The 13,428-nt window shown below is 42.0% G+C and overlaps 1 protein-coding gene across 4 annotated transcripts in view; it reads left to right on the top strand.

Annotated features, from left to right (window-relative positions):
* Positions 1-13,428, top strand: part of KLHL29 (kelch like family member 29) — a 388,622-nt gene that overhangs the window by 238,620 nt on the left and 136,574 nt on the right. For 2 of the 4 annotated variants that reach the window (XM_074538031.1, XM_014265655.3), the window contains exons 4-6: positions 3,975-4,088; positions 11,304-11,445; positions 12,183-12,731. In XM_074538031.1, the coding sequence (XP_074394132.1) occupies positions 3,975-4,088; positions 11,304-11,445; positions 12,183-12,731 (805 nt within the window). The remainder of the gene's footprint in view (positions 1-3,974; positions 4,089-11,303; positions 11,446-12,182; positions 12,732-13,428) is intronic. The other 2 variants (XM_005485101.4, XM_074538033.1) reach the window with 1 other exon arrangement.

Genomic DNA, 13,428 nt, shown 5'->3' with positions numbered 1-13,428 from the left:
ATCCACAGCTCAGGAGTAGAAAGGGAAAGAGATACAGATATATCTATGTACATATGCTTATTTAATTGTGGATAGAATAGAATAGAATAGAATAGAATAGAATAGAATAGAATTAGTTAAGTCAGAAGGGACCTACAGTTATCATTCAGTCCAACTTCATATCTCCTCTCAAAGCATCTAAATGTCAGAAATTCTGTGACCCTTTCTGAGACAGGCGTGTTTGGTGGAAGATCTTGCTTAATGGCTCAACTTTCTTGTTAACTCAGTGATTTTAAGAAACTCAACATGTGATCTATGTTTGAATTTGGCACAGAATCATCACTAAAAAATAAGATATGTCTCTGTGCTTTATTCTAATAACATCTGGAAAGTCTGGTAGAGCCAGTCAGCCAGTGACTGAAGCTGACAGTGACTCCAAAAACTGTGGTAAGGTATGGGCAGAAAGGAGATTTTGGATTCTCAACAAAGATAACTTTGATTTCCACCTGTTGTGAGGAAAGCATACCTGTTGGGGTTTTTTTCAGAGTAGGTGTGTGGTCCCATTTTGCTTCTTCTCTCACTCAATAGCTGTGACCAAAGTTGGCCGTTTTGATCTGCACTGTTAGATATTTATAGATTTGTGTTCTAACTGAAGCTTTATTACAACAAACCAAGGCTCAGTTTGTATTCTGGAGGCAAAGATTGTACAAGAACCGCTAGAACTCCCCTTGCTCTTCTGAAGGCCACAGCCAGTTCAGCAGGGGACAGGCTGCCTCTTCAGGGGTATTACCTGCAATGACCCCAGGCTGGCCTCCCTGGCAGTCCATCCAGGGGGAACACAAGGGCACTGTCTGCCCTGAACCCATCCTAGCAGGAATAGCAGCTTCTGATGGACCATGACCTGCAACAGCGGAGGAGGAGAATTAGGAAGATCAGATAACGACTTGCTGTTGTAGGTGAGGTATCCCTACCAAAGGTCATTTAATTTTAGTCTGTCCTTCCCTTCATGGCTTACAGAACTAACCTGTGTTATTTAGTGCTCACAATAAGCCTTCTCTCCCTCTCCCTGTCACCTTGACATTTCTTGAGTGGGAGATTATTTTTAGAGGTGGTTTACTTTGTGTTAACTTCCTGGGAGAAAAGAGAGTGTGAGGTTTTATACTTTTTGTAACATGAATTTTCTTTTAAAGATACATAACAGGGGGTTTTCAAAAACAGAAAAGTCTTTGGCCAAACTTGCATCCTTGCTGGATTTCCTCTTCTTAATTAGTCCAATGGCTCAAATTGGACTAGATGCTTAGAATAATTTAATCTTGAAAGAATAAAAAGTAAAGGAATGTATATCAATGAAGGAGAGGTAAGTAGAGCCTTATCTTGATGGTACCCATTTATCCTTGGATGACAAAGGAGTATTTAGCATCACAAGTTGCTGTGAACAAAGTAATACTAAAGGATCATCCAATTCACACCCAAAATGAGAATGAGGTATCTGGAAAAAATGTGTGGCGATGTAGCACAATTCTGACAGGTGTACCAGTAATGCTAGACCAAGCTATACCATTATCAGTTTTGCTTTAAATCATGGGGCTGTGGACAGCAAAGTATGTCTAATAGCCATTTGGTAGATTTATATCTTGGGATGCAATGTGTTTGCCATAAATCTTTTAGAAGGATGGTGGTTGAGGCACCCAAGGCAGTCATGCTAGTCCACGAATCCGTTCTGCTGAAAGAAAACAGGAGAACTGGGCAGCTTCCTATTGGTAGTACAGAGATACAGAAACAAAACAAGCAGGAACACTTTGATGTAAAACCTGCAGAGCAGAAGAATTGAACAAAACAGTGACTGTTTTTCTAGAAAAACCATATATTAGCAGTCTGTTGTAAATCAAATTAAATGTCTACCTCACTGCCTGATCCTGCACTGAAGTTGCTATGTTAATAAAGCTCTGAATCTGAATGGAAATAGGGTTGTGTCTTGAGACCTCATTCCCAAAAAGCATCTGCCAGTCATGTCTGGTCAGAAGAGCTTGGGGAATGTTTAGCTTCTTTTAGGAACCAATGGGATATTGATGAGTTCGAGCTGGTTTTGCACAAACTTGTGTGAATCTTAAAAAGGGCATTTTCATCTGTCCACACAGAGGAAAATGTCTTTATAGCAGAGGAAAAAAGGTTTTAATAAGAATCATTGAGATCTGTGATTTTGGGTTAAAAGGGAATGCAATATATTATTGTAGTGTTTTTCACTGTGAAATACATTTGTGTTTCCTCTACACAAAAAAAAAAAAAAATTAACAAGACCAGAGCAATTACAAGAATACCCAGATTTTAGATGTTATCTTGGATGTAGAAAAAGTGATGGATTATTAAAGTGTATAGTGTCTGAGAGAAGTAGCACTCTAATGCTGTTTTTCACATCTTAATTTTAGTGCCTGCATAACTTACCTTCCTAAGATGCTCTTAATTGAACATTTCAATAGAATTTGAATAAAGTCTAATATATCTGGGATTCCTCCTCCACTTCTTAAAATATGATGTGAAATTTATTAGTCTTAATGTACATATCCCAGAGCTAATTGTTTTATCTTGTAAATCAGTTTCTCATCTTTTTTATGGCTTTTACTTTCAGATATAAAAAATTAAATAAATTCTTGTTTGAAAAGTCTTTTTTGTTTTGCAGTAGCAAAAGGGGGAGGGGGTCAGCTTTGTAAGTGCAAAAGGATTTTTAGTTCTTTTTTAAATTATTTACAAATGCTGAATTAAAGGACAGCAGAGTTTAAATTATGCATTAAATTAGCATGTTACTGATGGAAGACACTCAAAGAAAGTTGAAATTTTTAATTGCTGTGATCCGAATTCAGCCACAATTTAATAGCTTAATTGGTGTTGGTGAACTTAAGGCAGTGATAAACCCCAACCTATAGGCTTATTTTTCTTTTTGCTGTGAAAGGTAAGCATGCTGTTTCTACAGTACTGTCTGTCCTTTTGTTTGAGAGTTGACTGAGTATACTTTGATCCTTTTTTTAGAAAAAGAATTCTCTGTTCTCCCTTAAAGAAAGCTTCCTGAAACCTGGATCAGATTATGGAAACTAAAGTGAGCACACAAAAGTGCTTGTTAGAAAGTGAAATATATGTGCAAACTAAATGTGCCCTTGATGATAGCCTTATTGATCAAGCCAAGTTAATAAATCACTAATATCACACAGCACTGTTCAACACTCACAGGCTTATATTGGTTTTCTTTTTTTTCCCCCTTTCTTTTTATGTGCCTGCTGTGTAGGCAGAGAACATGCACTTTCCTGCCACGGACTGTGTACTGCAATTGAAATACTGAGTTCAGAGGGCTTGAATGTAGAATGTCGGCATCCAATACAAGAAAAAGGAACTTTAAGTGCAGTAACTTGCTGCTGGGATTGGGGCATTTTGCTTCTTAAGTATTCCTCTCTTTCTTTCTAATGCTTCAGGCCCTCATCCAGAATGAAATTTGGGGTCCTGTTTGGATAATTAAAAGAATTCCATGGGAAATTTGGCATGAAAATGCCATATGGAGTGACTTCTGAGCCTAGCAATGGCCAGCATTTGCATTCAAGATAAATGTTTCGTTTTCAAGAAGTCAGCCTTTAGGTTCTTCTTCAGTAGCTTTGCCAGTACATAAGGGCAACATCCTTTGTGCACCCTTGGGATTCTGGTCTGACAAGCACTTACTCCATTACTGCCCATATTTCCTTAAGCCCTCTGACAAAAAGCACTTATGATGAAGTGGATTTATGTGCCCGTGCCATGGGATGCCTGCAGGATCTCTGAGAGCCCTCTTGCGTTGCGCAGTGCATGTTCTCTGTAGCTGCCGCGTTGTTCCCCGTGCCGCGCGTTTTCTCCTCCGTCGTGAGATGATTTTGCATTCGTAGCTTTGCTCTGATTTGGGGTTGATCTGCATGCAGACCGTGTTAGTAGAGGAGGTTCTGCTCAGGCTAAAGTGGGGCTTCTGTGCTCGAACCCAGTGTCGTGCGCTGATGTCCCTGGTGTCCTGGAGCAGCAAGTGTCGCAGCCGGGACCTTGGTTCGATACCTCAGCTCCGTTCCCTGATGTTCTCGCTGAGAAATGAAGGCAGCTGGGTGAGTACCTGAGCCTCTGCTGGTGCAATTTGCCAAGACAGAATACAAAGTAGCATTTATGAAGCACTTCTTGTCATTTCATGGTCCTGCATTCATTCCTAGCTAATGACTGGAGCACTGGTGTGAGAGCAGTGGTTGTACTGGGCAGTCAGCCATGAGAAAGAAGTAGACACCACATGTGATCAATTCACAGCCCTTTTCTATCCCATCTTTCTCTGTTCTTTTCCATAATCTCATTCCTTCTCTTTCCTTCACAAACCTGCAGGTAATGTGGATGTGAGCCTTAGAAAAAGTTGATGAGATAGAAGCAGCTGACCCTTTCCCAGTATGGAGTTATCTTCCATTACGTTGTCAAAGCCAGGGAATTTGAGCTTTCTTATTTATCAGAGTAGCCAAGGCTCAGTCCGGGAAAGTTGGGGTTGATTTTGGTGTTGGGAAGAAGCTGGACATGCTCATACATGTGCCTTCTTATCAGCTCCCAAACTGAGTGGTGAGAAGCTGTGCACTGCGTGGAGCCAGGATCAGGGCTGGGTAAAGGTACTGATGCTGTGCTCGTCTGGAACTCCTGTGAATATGTGGAATGCACCTCACTCAAGAGAGAAGCAGCAATATGTTTCATTAGTTCAATAAGTTCAGTGGAATTTAACAAAGTTTAACAGTGGCTTACAAAGGTTAAGTAAGTTTGATGGTGAGGTTCACCTTATTAATTACTGCATGGAAGAAGGGCACAAATGCAAACTGAGTTAGAATCAAGGCAGAATGTTTTGCACAGCAACTGGAGATGGAAAATGGTAAGGAAGACTCTCCTGATGAGTCATGAGGTACAACATGGTGGAACTTAGGTGCAGCCAGGTCCAGTCTGAGTCTTCAGACAAAAGTCTATATCTAATGAAAGAAATACAAAGAGTGAGGAAGAGTCTTCTGTTGAGTTACAAAGTTCAGAGTGGACCCGCTTGCATTCTAAACTCATTATAGAGCCTTGGTACAGTTAGATCCAATCAAGGTTTCAGACTTGGACAACGGATTATATCTAATGGAATGATCTATAATAAGTTGATAATAATTAATATTGAGTAGCTACATGAATTAGTAATGTTTCATTAGTATTAATTTAGGTTCCTGACATATCAGCCATTGGTTAAAGGTCTCGCTATCTCAAGGAGCCTTCTTGAGAGTTGTCCTAGCTCAAGGAAAGATCACCACCATGCAGCCAGGCTGCCTGGCCAGAAGAGCTCAAGAAGGCTCATTTAGGCTGTCAAATTTCTGGAATTAAGCAGTTGGGTTATAGTCCAATTGCATGTGATGAAAAAGTATGCATGTCTCTTCTTGTATCAACAAATTTATTTGCTCCTTGATTAATGAGTCTTGGAAAAGCCACCAGCTATTCACGTGTTAATCGCACGATCAGTGTTCCAAGCTCATGTGCATTGATGCTCACTGTGTCACTGTTTCCTTCATGGTTTTTCAGAGAACAAGTTCACACTAGAGAAGTTCTTGGCCTGGACACGGATCAGACCTTTACTTCCTTTGCAACCTCTACCAAACTACCCCAGTTTGGTCAAGGGGTGGAATGCATGCATCACAGGGATGTGGGCCCGCTGCACTCATGGGTTTCTCCACGCCTGTGTCGTTACCCTCAAGGTGGGGAGTGTTTTAAAATCTGCTGCAAAGTGAGGACTTTACCCCACTGCTGAGCCATGTGGCTCTGGTCTGTGCATGGTGCTCCGGAGCTCGCCCTGACTGGTGGCTCCTGGCTGGATGGTGTTTAAGGAGTCTAAGTATTGAATTATTCTGTCTGCTCAAGAGGGAACTTAGACTTCTTTTGTCTTTTATGCAGGGTAGTAACATTTTTCCTATGAGTTAACTGTATTACTCTCTTTCTTGCGGCTCCCACATTAGTTTTGGGAAGAGAAAAACAGCGCTGTGTCATCACAGAATTGCCTGGTGATGGGAACTGTAAGGTAGATGAGTTCTTTCCTCTACCCATGAGCAAGTCCTTGAATGAGGTTTTACTGCAGGACTGTTCTTTCTGTTCCTCTTATATGCTGGCCTGTCAATATCTCTTAGGTTTTTAATATGTTACAGTACATTCATCTCTTAAAACAACAGTTTAATTTCTGTAGCCCAGCCACACAGCCAGTGCTAGGGAGATATTGCTGTCATCAGTGCATCTTTAAAAGCTCTGCTTCCATCCTTAAGAGCTACTTTGGCCGTGGACTAAACTCAGAAATATACTTGGGTCCTGTCCAGCGCCATGTAGGAATTTGCTCCATATAAAGATTTATCCCTGTATGGTCAGATTTTGCATGCACACCTACAAATAATACCTGATTCATGCAATATTTAACAGTGTGAACTACAAATTAGACCATAAACTCTTTGATGCAGAGACCACTGAACTTTTTAGTGCATCAGACACATTCAGACTTCAAACCCAACCAGGGCCACCAGTCATTACCAGTTAGAGGCATAGAGAACAGCTTTAAAAGGAGTTCCCTCATTAAACTGAAGTTGCTTTTACCCATGACAGGCCATGAAACCTGAATCTGTGGGAGGGAATGTTTGCCTCTGTGCATGCATGCTCCTCAACCTTTTTAGTTTCAATGGGAAGAAAAATAAACTGGGTTGCATATTGGATATGTTACCTTGGTATTAAGCTGCCATTCCCAGTCTTTTTTGGAAAATTGGAACAGAGATTCTCTACTTCTCATCCATCACTTTAAATCAAGGCCTTATTAAAACAGTTTTGATTGCTGGGAATCACAAATAGTATCTCTCTTTCCAGATTAGTTTGGTTTTGCTCACGAAACTGTTAGAATAGGACTTAACACTCTGAGCCCTAGCAGGATGTATGTAAATGGTTCCACAAGCTCTGGGGAATTTGCTAAAATGTGTTTGTAAGTCCTTTCCAGGAGGTGCTTGGTGGTGTTGAACCTGGGGAAGATTCTACTGGAATTTTTGTTGTTGGATTTTTGTGTTTATTATGTTGAGTTCTTTAAGCCCATTAGCATACTCTTTGATGTTCTTAGTAGTACAATAGATTTTTTGTTTCTACTGATGTAAAAAAGGTCTTACTAGACGTTTAGATCTTACTTCATTACAGATTTGTAAAGCTTAGGGCTTAAAGTCAGACTTAGTTGTAGCTATGCTTCCTTAACACCTAAGAGTAGCCGTATACAGCCATGATGCTGTATAGACCAAATCACTAATTCCCAATCTTTAACATCATCTGATGGCTGTGAACTCATGAACTTTCTTGTAGATATTCTGAAAAGCCTCATGAATCTGAAGGTTTTAATGTTTTAATATAATAAGGTTCAGTCGACCAGCTGTACAACAATTACTGTTGCCTATGGGCCATGGTTTATGACTGCTTGAGCTGCAAAAAATTGACAGTCTGGCAACTTGTCTGTGTTAGTCTCATGTAATTCCAGAATTGTTCTGTCTTGCTCTCTTCTGCCTGTACATCTGTATTGCAGTTAATTTCCTTAAAACTGGGAGACTGCTCCCTTCTGGAGTTCAAAGTGGCAGGTGGTGAAATGCAGACTTCAGCTGAACATTTTTATTGGTTCTTAATGGGGGCTTCAACTAAAGAGGGAAAAAATCCTGAGATTTTATTTTGGGGTACTCTATCCATGACAAAGAGCACAAATTGAACATTTTACAGGTGCTAGAAAGATGCTGATGATTCCTTAAGTAGTCTTTGTAGTTTGCCAGGAATTTCAGGCAATTAACTCGCCAATGCTGCTGTTGACTAGCCAGGTTTTAACAGACCTTTTAGAAACCTTTTGGTCTTTTCATGTAAATAGACTTTTGGCGGAGATGTATACCCAGTAGATTTTGTAATGCATTTCCTTTTTTCATGTGTTCCATGTTTAATTCAAACAAGCATCTGACATGAAAGCTAAAGATAAAAGTGTAACATAGTACAATTAGTTTCTGTGAAGTCTGTGGATCACTAATGGAACACAGCTCTTCCCCCTGCACAACTAGCATAATACAGACCATTTTTTGGTCATTTGTGTTGTACATTAAAAGCATCAAATAGAGCACTGTCGTGGGCCTGAGCGAATGGACAGAAAGTTTCTTTGTTTGATAACGCTGGAAATAATTTCACTTTCCAGAGACGCAAATGGGTAATTGCTGCAGTCAGATCAGAGACATACAGCACTTGTAATGTAACCCTTCATGTATTAAGAAAAATAAAGCAGAAATTAGATCAGAGACCAGAAGTATGTATACATTTTAAAAGGAAGTTCAGTGAGCTGTTTCTCTCTTTCCACCGCCATTACTGTCTGTGTTTCATGGATGTGTGTTGTGATTTCATACCAACTGATCTTAGCACTTTCTGATCAAACGAACACAAGTTCAGGAGTACAGTTTGAAAGCAACTTACTGGATTTGTATGTTTAAATCCACTGAGCCTCTAAGAAGCAGGGTTTGTGAGCATGTTTAATAAAATAAAATAAAAGCAGTCATTTAGTGAAAGTGAAGGAGAAGCATTTATTGATGGCAAACCTGATAACCTCCTTCCTCTTTTTTAATGCTCAAAGTATGGAATTTAGATCTAGATTTGGCTGCAGACTTTATCACTTTCACATGTTTTGTCTGGTGTGGTGCTCTAGGGTTTTTGGAAAACAAGTTCCAAAATAAGCAACTGGATCTTTTGTAGGATTTAGCAGAACTGTACTTCCTTCTTTACCCATTCTGGACAAAACATACAGGTTCTTTTAAAATTGTAGCATGTGTGTCATTCTATATTATTTAAGGTAGAGGAATTTTTTTTTTCTTATTTTGTATCAACACAGTTTTAAAGCAGCTTGGGAATGTAACAAAGTTAAACAAGATGCTGCCTGTCTTGACAATGCCTCACATTAATGACAAGTGTATATTTCAAACCCACTGGTAAGACCCACTTGATACAACAAAGAAATGCAACACACCGATGCCACACGTGGAACACACAGGGTGTGATTTGAGTCATGAATCCTCCTTTTGGTTTATAAAAATGCCCATTTCTCTATAGTGCATGTACATTTTTTAAAGCTTTGCTTTGGAATAAATATTGGTATTTCTGAGGGGCGTATTTTAGCTGATATATAGGCAGAGAATGGTGGTGGGTTTTTATTTATTTATGTATATATTTATTTATTTATTTTTCTACTGCAGAGTGCTTTGGCTGCTGTTAAACAGTTTAGCTAGACCCAAAGGGATACTGCTAAAATGAACTGGTAAACCACCAGCAGTGTTATATCCTCTTGTGTCAAAGACCTTGTACAATGTAAAAGCTAAAGGTATTCATATTAATCATTTCTCAGGACAATTTATAAATAGAAAGCATTTCAAAACCGAGACTTATTTCTTCCTCTCCTGCCCTTTCTTCACCATGAATAGACCAGAGCTCTTAAAGCTCTTGACTGTCTGCATGTCCTCTCTTTATGTCTTTTCTGACTCATTTTTATTTCAATTGCAAAAGTTATAGAGGTAGTCAGAATGGTGGGGACAGAAGTAAATGTGAATCTAAAACCAGATTATCATTGTCCTTAGTGCAAATAAAATAGAAAAAAATCCAGAGAAATTACATCAAAAAACCAAAAAACATAACCCCTAAACTGTGGAAAATAATAAATTGATGAGTTTTGAAAAAAAAATTTCAGGAAAATATATATTAAAATCACATTTCCCTGTGAACCTCTGCATTTAACAAAGTATAGCATGTCTAGTGGGGGAAATATTCCCATTGTGGCTTTAGGGAGCAAAGAGGGCAGCACAGCAAAACCTTGGCCATTTATTGAGGTTTGCACACACAACTCCTGAGTCCAGGAGCCCGCAGAGGATAAAGCTCAGGTAGAAAAGGGAGTGGGTGTCAGGAGAGATCAGAGGCTCTTGGCTGAAGGGGGGAACACTGGAGCAGGGCGGGTGCTGGTGGGGAAGGAGGGCGAGCAGGAGGAAGCAGGTGCCTCTGGTGGGTTTGCAGAGAGGAAGAATGACAGATTGGCTTGGGGAAGGTGTGCATGTATTTGCGGAGGGCATAAATGGGTTTGCTAATAACTTCCTTTCATGGGTTGATTGAGGTACTGGTGATGGGTGAACAGGCTGCTGGTGTTGACAGAGATTTCATTGGTACAGTGTGACCCAGGGCATTTATGGAGCTGCTGTACCCCCATCTCTGAGCTAAATTACTTCCCAGATGCGAGGCAAACAAGCAATCACTCAGACTGGTCTCCTGTTCTTTATGGCTTCACTCCTCAATACTCATTCAGCAATAGGCAGCTGGTTCCGTTTGCTTGGTTTAGAGGTTCTGACACCAGTAAAAACAAAACAAAACAAAAAACTTTTAATCTTCCAGCAATGAAATACACAGCAGACTTAAATAAATGAGACCTGTTGGAGCACCCTTGTTTTCTAGAAGCCTTTCCTTCAGCAAAGGCGTGATTGTTTGGGAAGGCCCCCTGAAATTGCAGCAGGGGTCTGGTGTAGCATTTAAATCCATGTGATAGTTTCTTCATCAAGAGATCTCTTTCAGATCATGTCTGCTTTGATGATTATTCAGCCCAAATCCTTCCCCTTCTTTACAGTTATTTTAACCTCTCTGAAGACCTGCCAACATACCCACTTTAGCAGCCAGTGATGTTATGCTTTTTTTTATTGGCATTCAATTTCAAGGGTTGACAGACAGTAAATGCGAAGACTTCTCTTTACTGTTCTACAGTAATTTGTCCTACAGTTGTAAATAAGTCTCTCTTGTTCTACCTCCTGCTAAACAAAACTCGCTATTTTTGGAAGAAATTGAGCAAACAGAAGATTGTTCCATTTTATGTAGCTGCCACTGACTAGATATTACCATATCTGGGTTGTTGTTTGTTGGGTTTTTTTTTATTTTTATGGCAAATGAAGTGACTTATTTCTGAAAATACTAGTTTGTTGTGGATTTTTTAAGGTAGATCTATTAATTTTCCAGAGGCTTTTTTTTTTTTTCAAATATATTGTATTTCCATACAGACATCTCATGCAAGCCAGGAGGACAATCACAGAATCACAAAATCACAGAATTATTGGAGATCATGTAGTCCAACCCCCAAATGAATGATATTTAAAGATCTTAGCATATCCTCTTGGACTGTAACAAACAAGCAAGCTACTAGTTATGAGGAACCATAATTAATCCCAATAGACAAAAAATTTTTATTCTGTATTTTTCTTTTTCTCTGGTAGACACCTTGCATTTCCAAGACTGAAAATCAGCCTCAAGGACTTGCAACAAGCGTCAGGTGGGGACAGACACCCATCAATCAGTCCACGCCCTGGGACACTGATGAGCCTCCATCTAAACAGATGAGGGAGAATGAAAACCCAGGTATGTCTCTAATCTTATTTGTAATTCTACCATGGAAAATCGTTCAAAGCAAATTCAATGCACTATCTCCATTTACCTCTGTAAATTAGACTTCATTGTGAGCCCTTTCTTTATTCTTTAGCAGGGGTTTTCCCTCATTGTAAAGACCCCTCAAGTTTCTTCTGTGCTGGGGCTGATACAAATGTATTAAGATGCTGCAAGTTCATTAGAGTGGGTTTTTTTTTATCCTTTTCTGCCTTCACTGGAGGGAAAGGCACTCTGTAATACTTTAAGACTTCTTTTATGTCCAGAACTACCTGAAATGATTTCCAGCTTCCAGACACATATCATACATTGTGCTACTATGCCAGACGCCTAATTACAATGTCTTTGTAGTGGCTGGAGCACCATTATTATACACACAGAGTGTTTGTCAGGGAGCCGTGAAAGCACAGCAGGGAACGAGGTTAATTTTCTTGGAAGCGTGTGCTTAAGCTGCATAAAGTGCAAAATACATAAAACCGCAAACATGCCGCATGTCACCTGATGAGTATTTTAACAATTGTGCTCACATTGCTGCAGCAATTTTATGCACTTACTGCTTGGGAAGGGCTCCAGATCCCAAACTGCATTAGGTGTAGTGCAGCAGGCCGTGTCGGTGCTGTCCACGGGTGCGGGAGGGGAAGGATGAGGGTGTTGATGTCTGTTCTCCCCCATGCCAAGCCCGCCGCCATTGCCGGCCTTCCTTCGTGCCGCAGGTGCAGTGCCCTGGGTCACCACGGTGGCAGCGGGCAGCCAGCCCGCCCTCATCACGCACTCCTACGGGATGACACAGCCACCCACCTTCAGCCCAGCCGCCAACGTCCAGGCCCCCGTCATCGGCGTCACACCCTCCCTCCCGCCGCACGTCACCCCCCAGCTCCCGCTGATGCCAGGCCACTACCAGCTCCAGCCGCAGCCCTCCCAGCCCCTCAGCAACATGGTGGTCAACCTCCAGAGCCAGCCCTTGTACACCAACAGCCAGCCCCTCAGCATGTCCTCCATGAGCGGCGTGGGCCCAGTGGCCCACCCAGGCCCCGGCGCGGTGGGCAATGGCCACCTGGCCTGCCCCATGCTGCCGCCGCCACCGCCGGCCCTGCCCTCGGCGGCCCTGCCCAGCAACGTGCCCGCCACCAACGGGCAGGCAGCCGCCCCGCTGCCCCCCAACGCAGCCGTGGCGGGCGGCCCGGACAACACCAACGGGGTGCAGATGCTGCGGACGATCGGCGTGGGGAAGTACGAGTTCACGGACCCCTGGCACCCCAAAGGTAAGGCAGGCCAGCTTGGCCCCCTCAGGCGCGCAGCGGGGGCGGGCGGCGGCTGACCCTTGGTGTCCCGGCCGCTCTCTGTGGGCCCGCCGGCTACGGCAGCTGCCTACGCGCTTTTCTAAAATGCAGAGCTTCTGTGAGTTACTGACGACAAAAAGCAACGTGTTAGCAGGAGATACGACAGGCTGTGGGCGAAAAGCAGTGAAAAACAGTTTCAGGCCCATCAGATAAGCTGGTGTTCCCAAGGGTAAAGCAGCCATCATCCCATGCCTCTCCCTGTGAAATACACCCCATGTTATGTTTCCATCCAACCACTGTTCTCCTGGCTGCAGTTGTGCATCTGCCACAACGACCTCCTTCTCCAGCCCTTGTCTTCTCCCCGCTCTGATAGGAGCTCAGGCCAAACATAAGTCAAAGCTGACTGCAGCTCAACAGCCCAACATGTTCAGCGTTAAGGGGAAAACTCTTCATTACCATCTTCACTGGGCTCAGATGCTGCAAAACATGACTGAATAGTCATGAGCGTTCTGACCTTTTCTGAGGAGTACTTTGTAAATGAGCCCCTCTACCAGGTCACAGTGGAGTGTTATTTCCGAGTGTCTTACCCCAGACACTTCAAAACTACCAACGCTCTCTGTGTTCCAAGTTTCTAATTGCATTTGGAGAGTTTTCCCTTCCTCCCTTACGAATCACGATT

This window comes from Zonotrichia albicollis, chromosome 3, assembly GCF_047830755.1.
Source record: "Zonotrichia albicollis isolate bZonAlb1 chromosome 3, bZonAlb1.hap1, whole genome shotgun sequence".
Lineage (NCBI taxonomy): Eukaryota > Metazoa > Chordata > Aves > Passeriformes > Passerellidae > Zonotrichia > Zonotrichia albicollis.
This window is presented reverse-complemented; position numbering and strand designations above follow the sequence as displayed.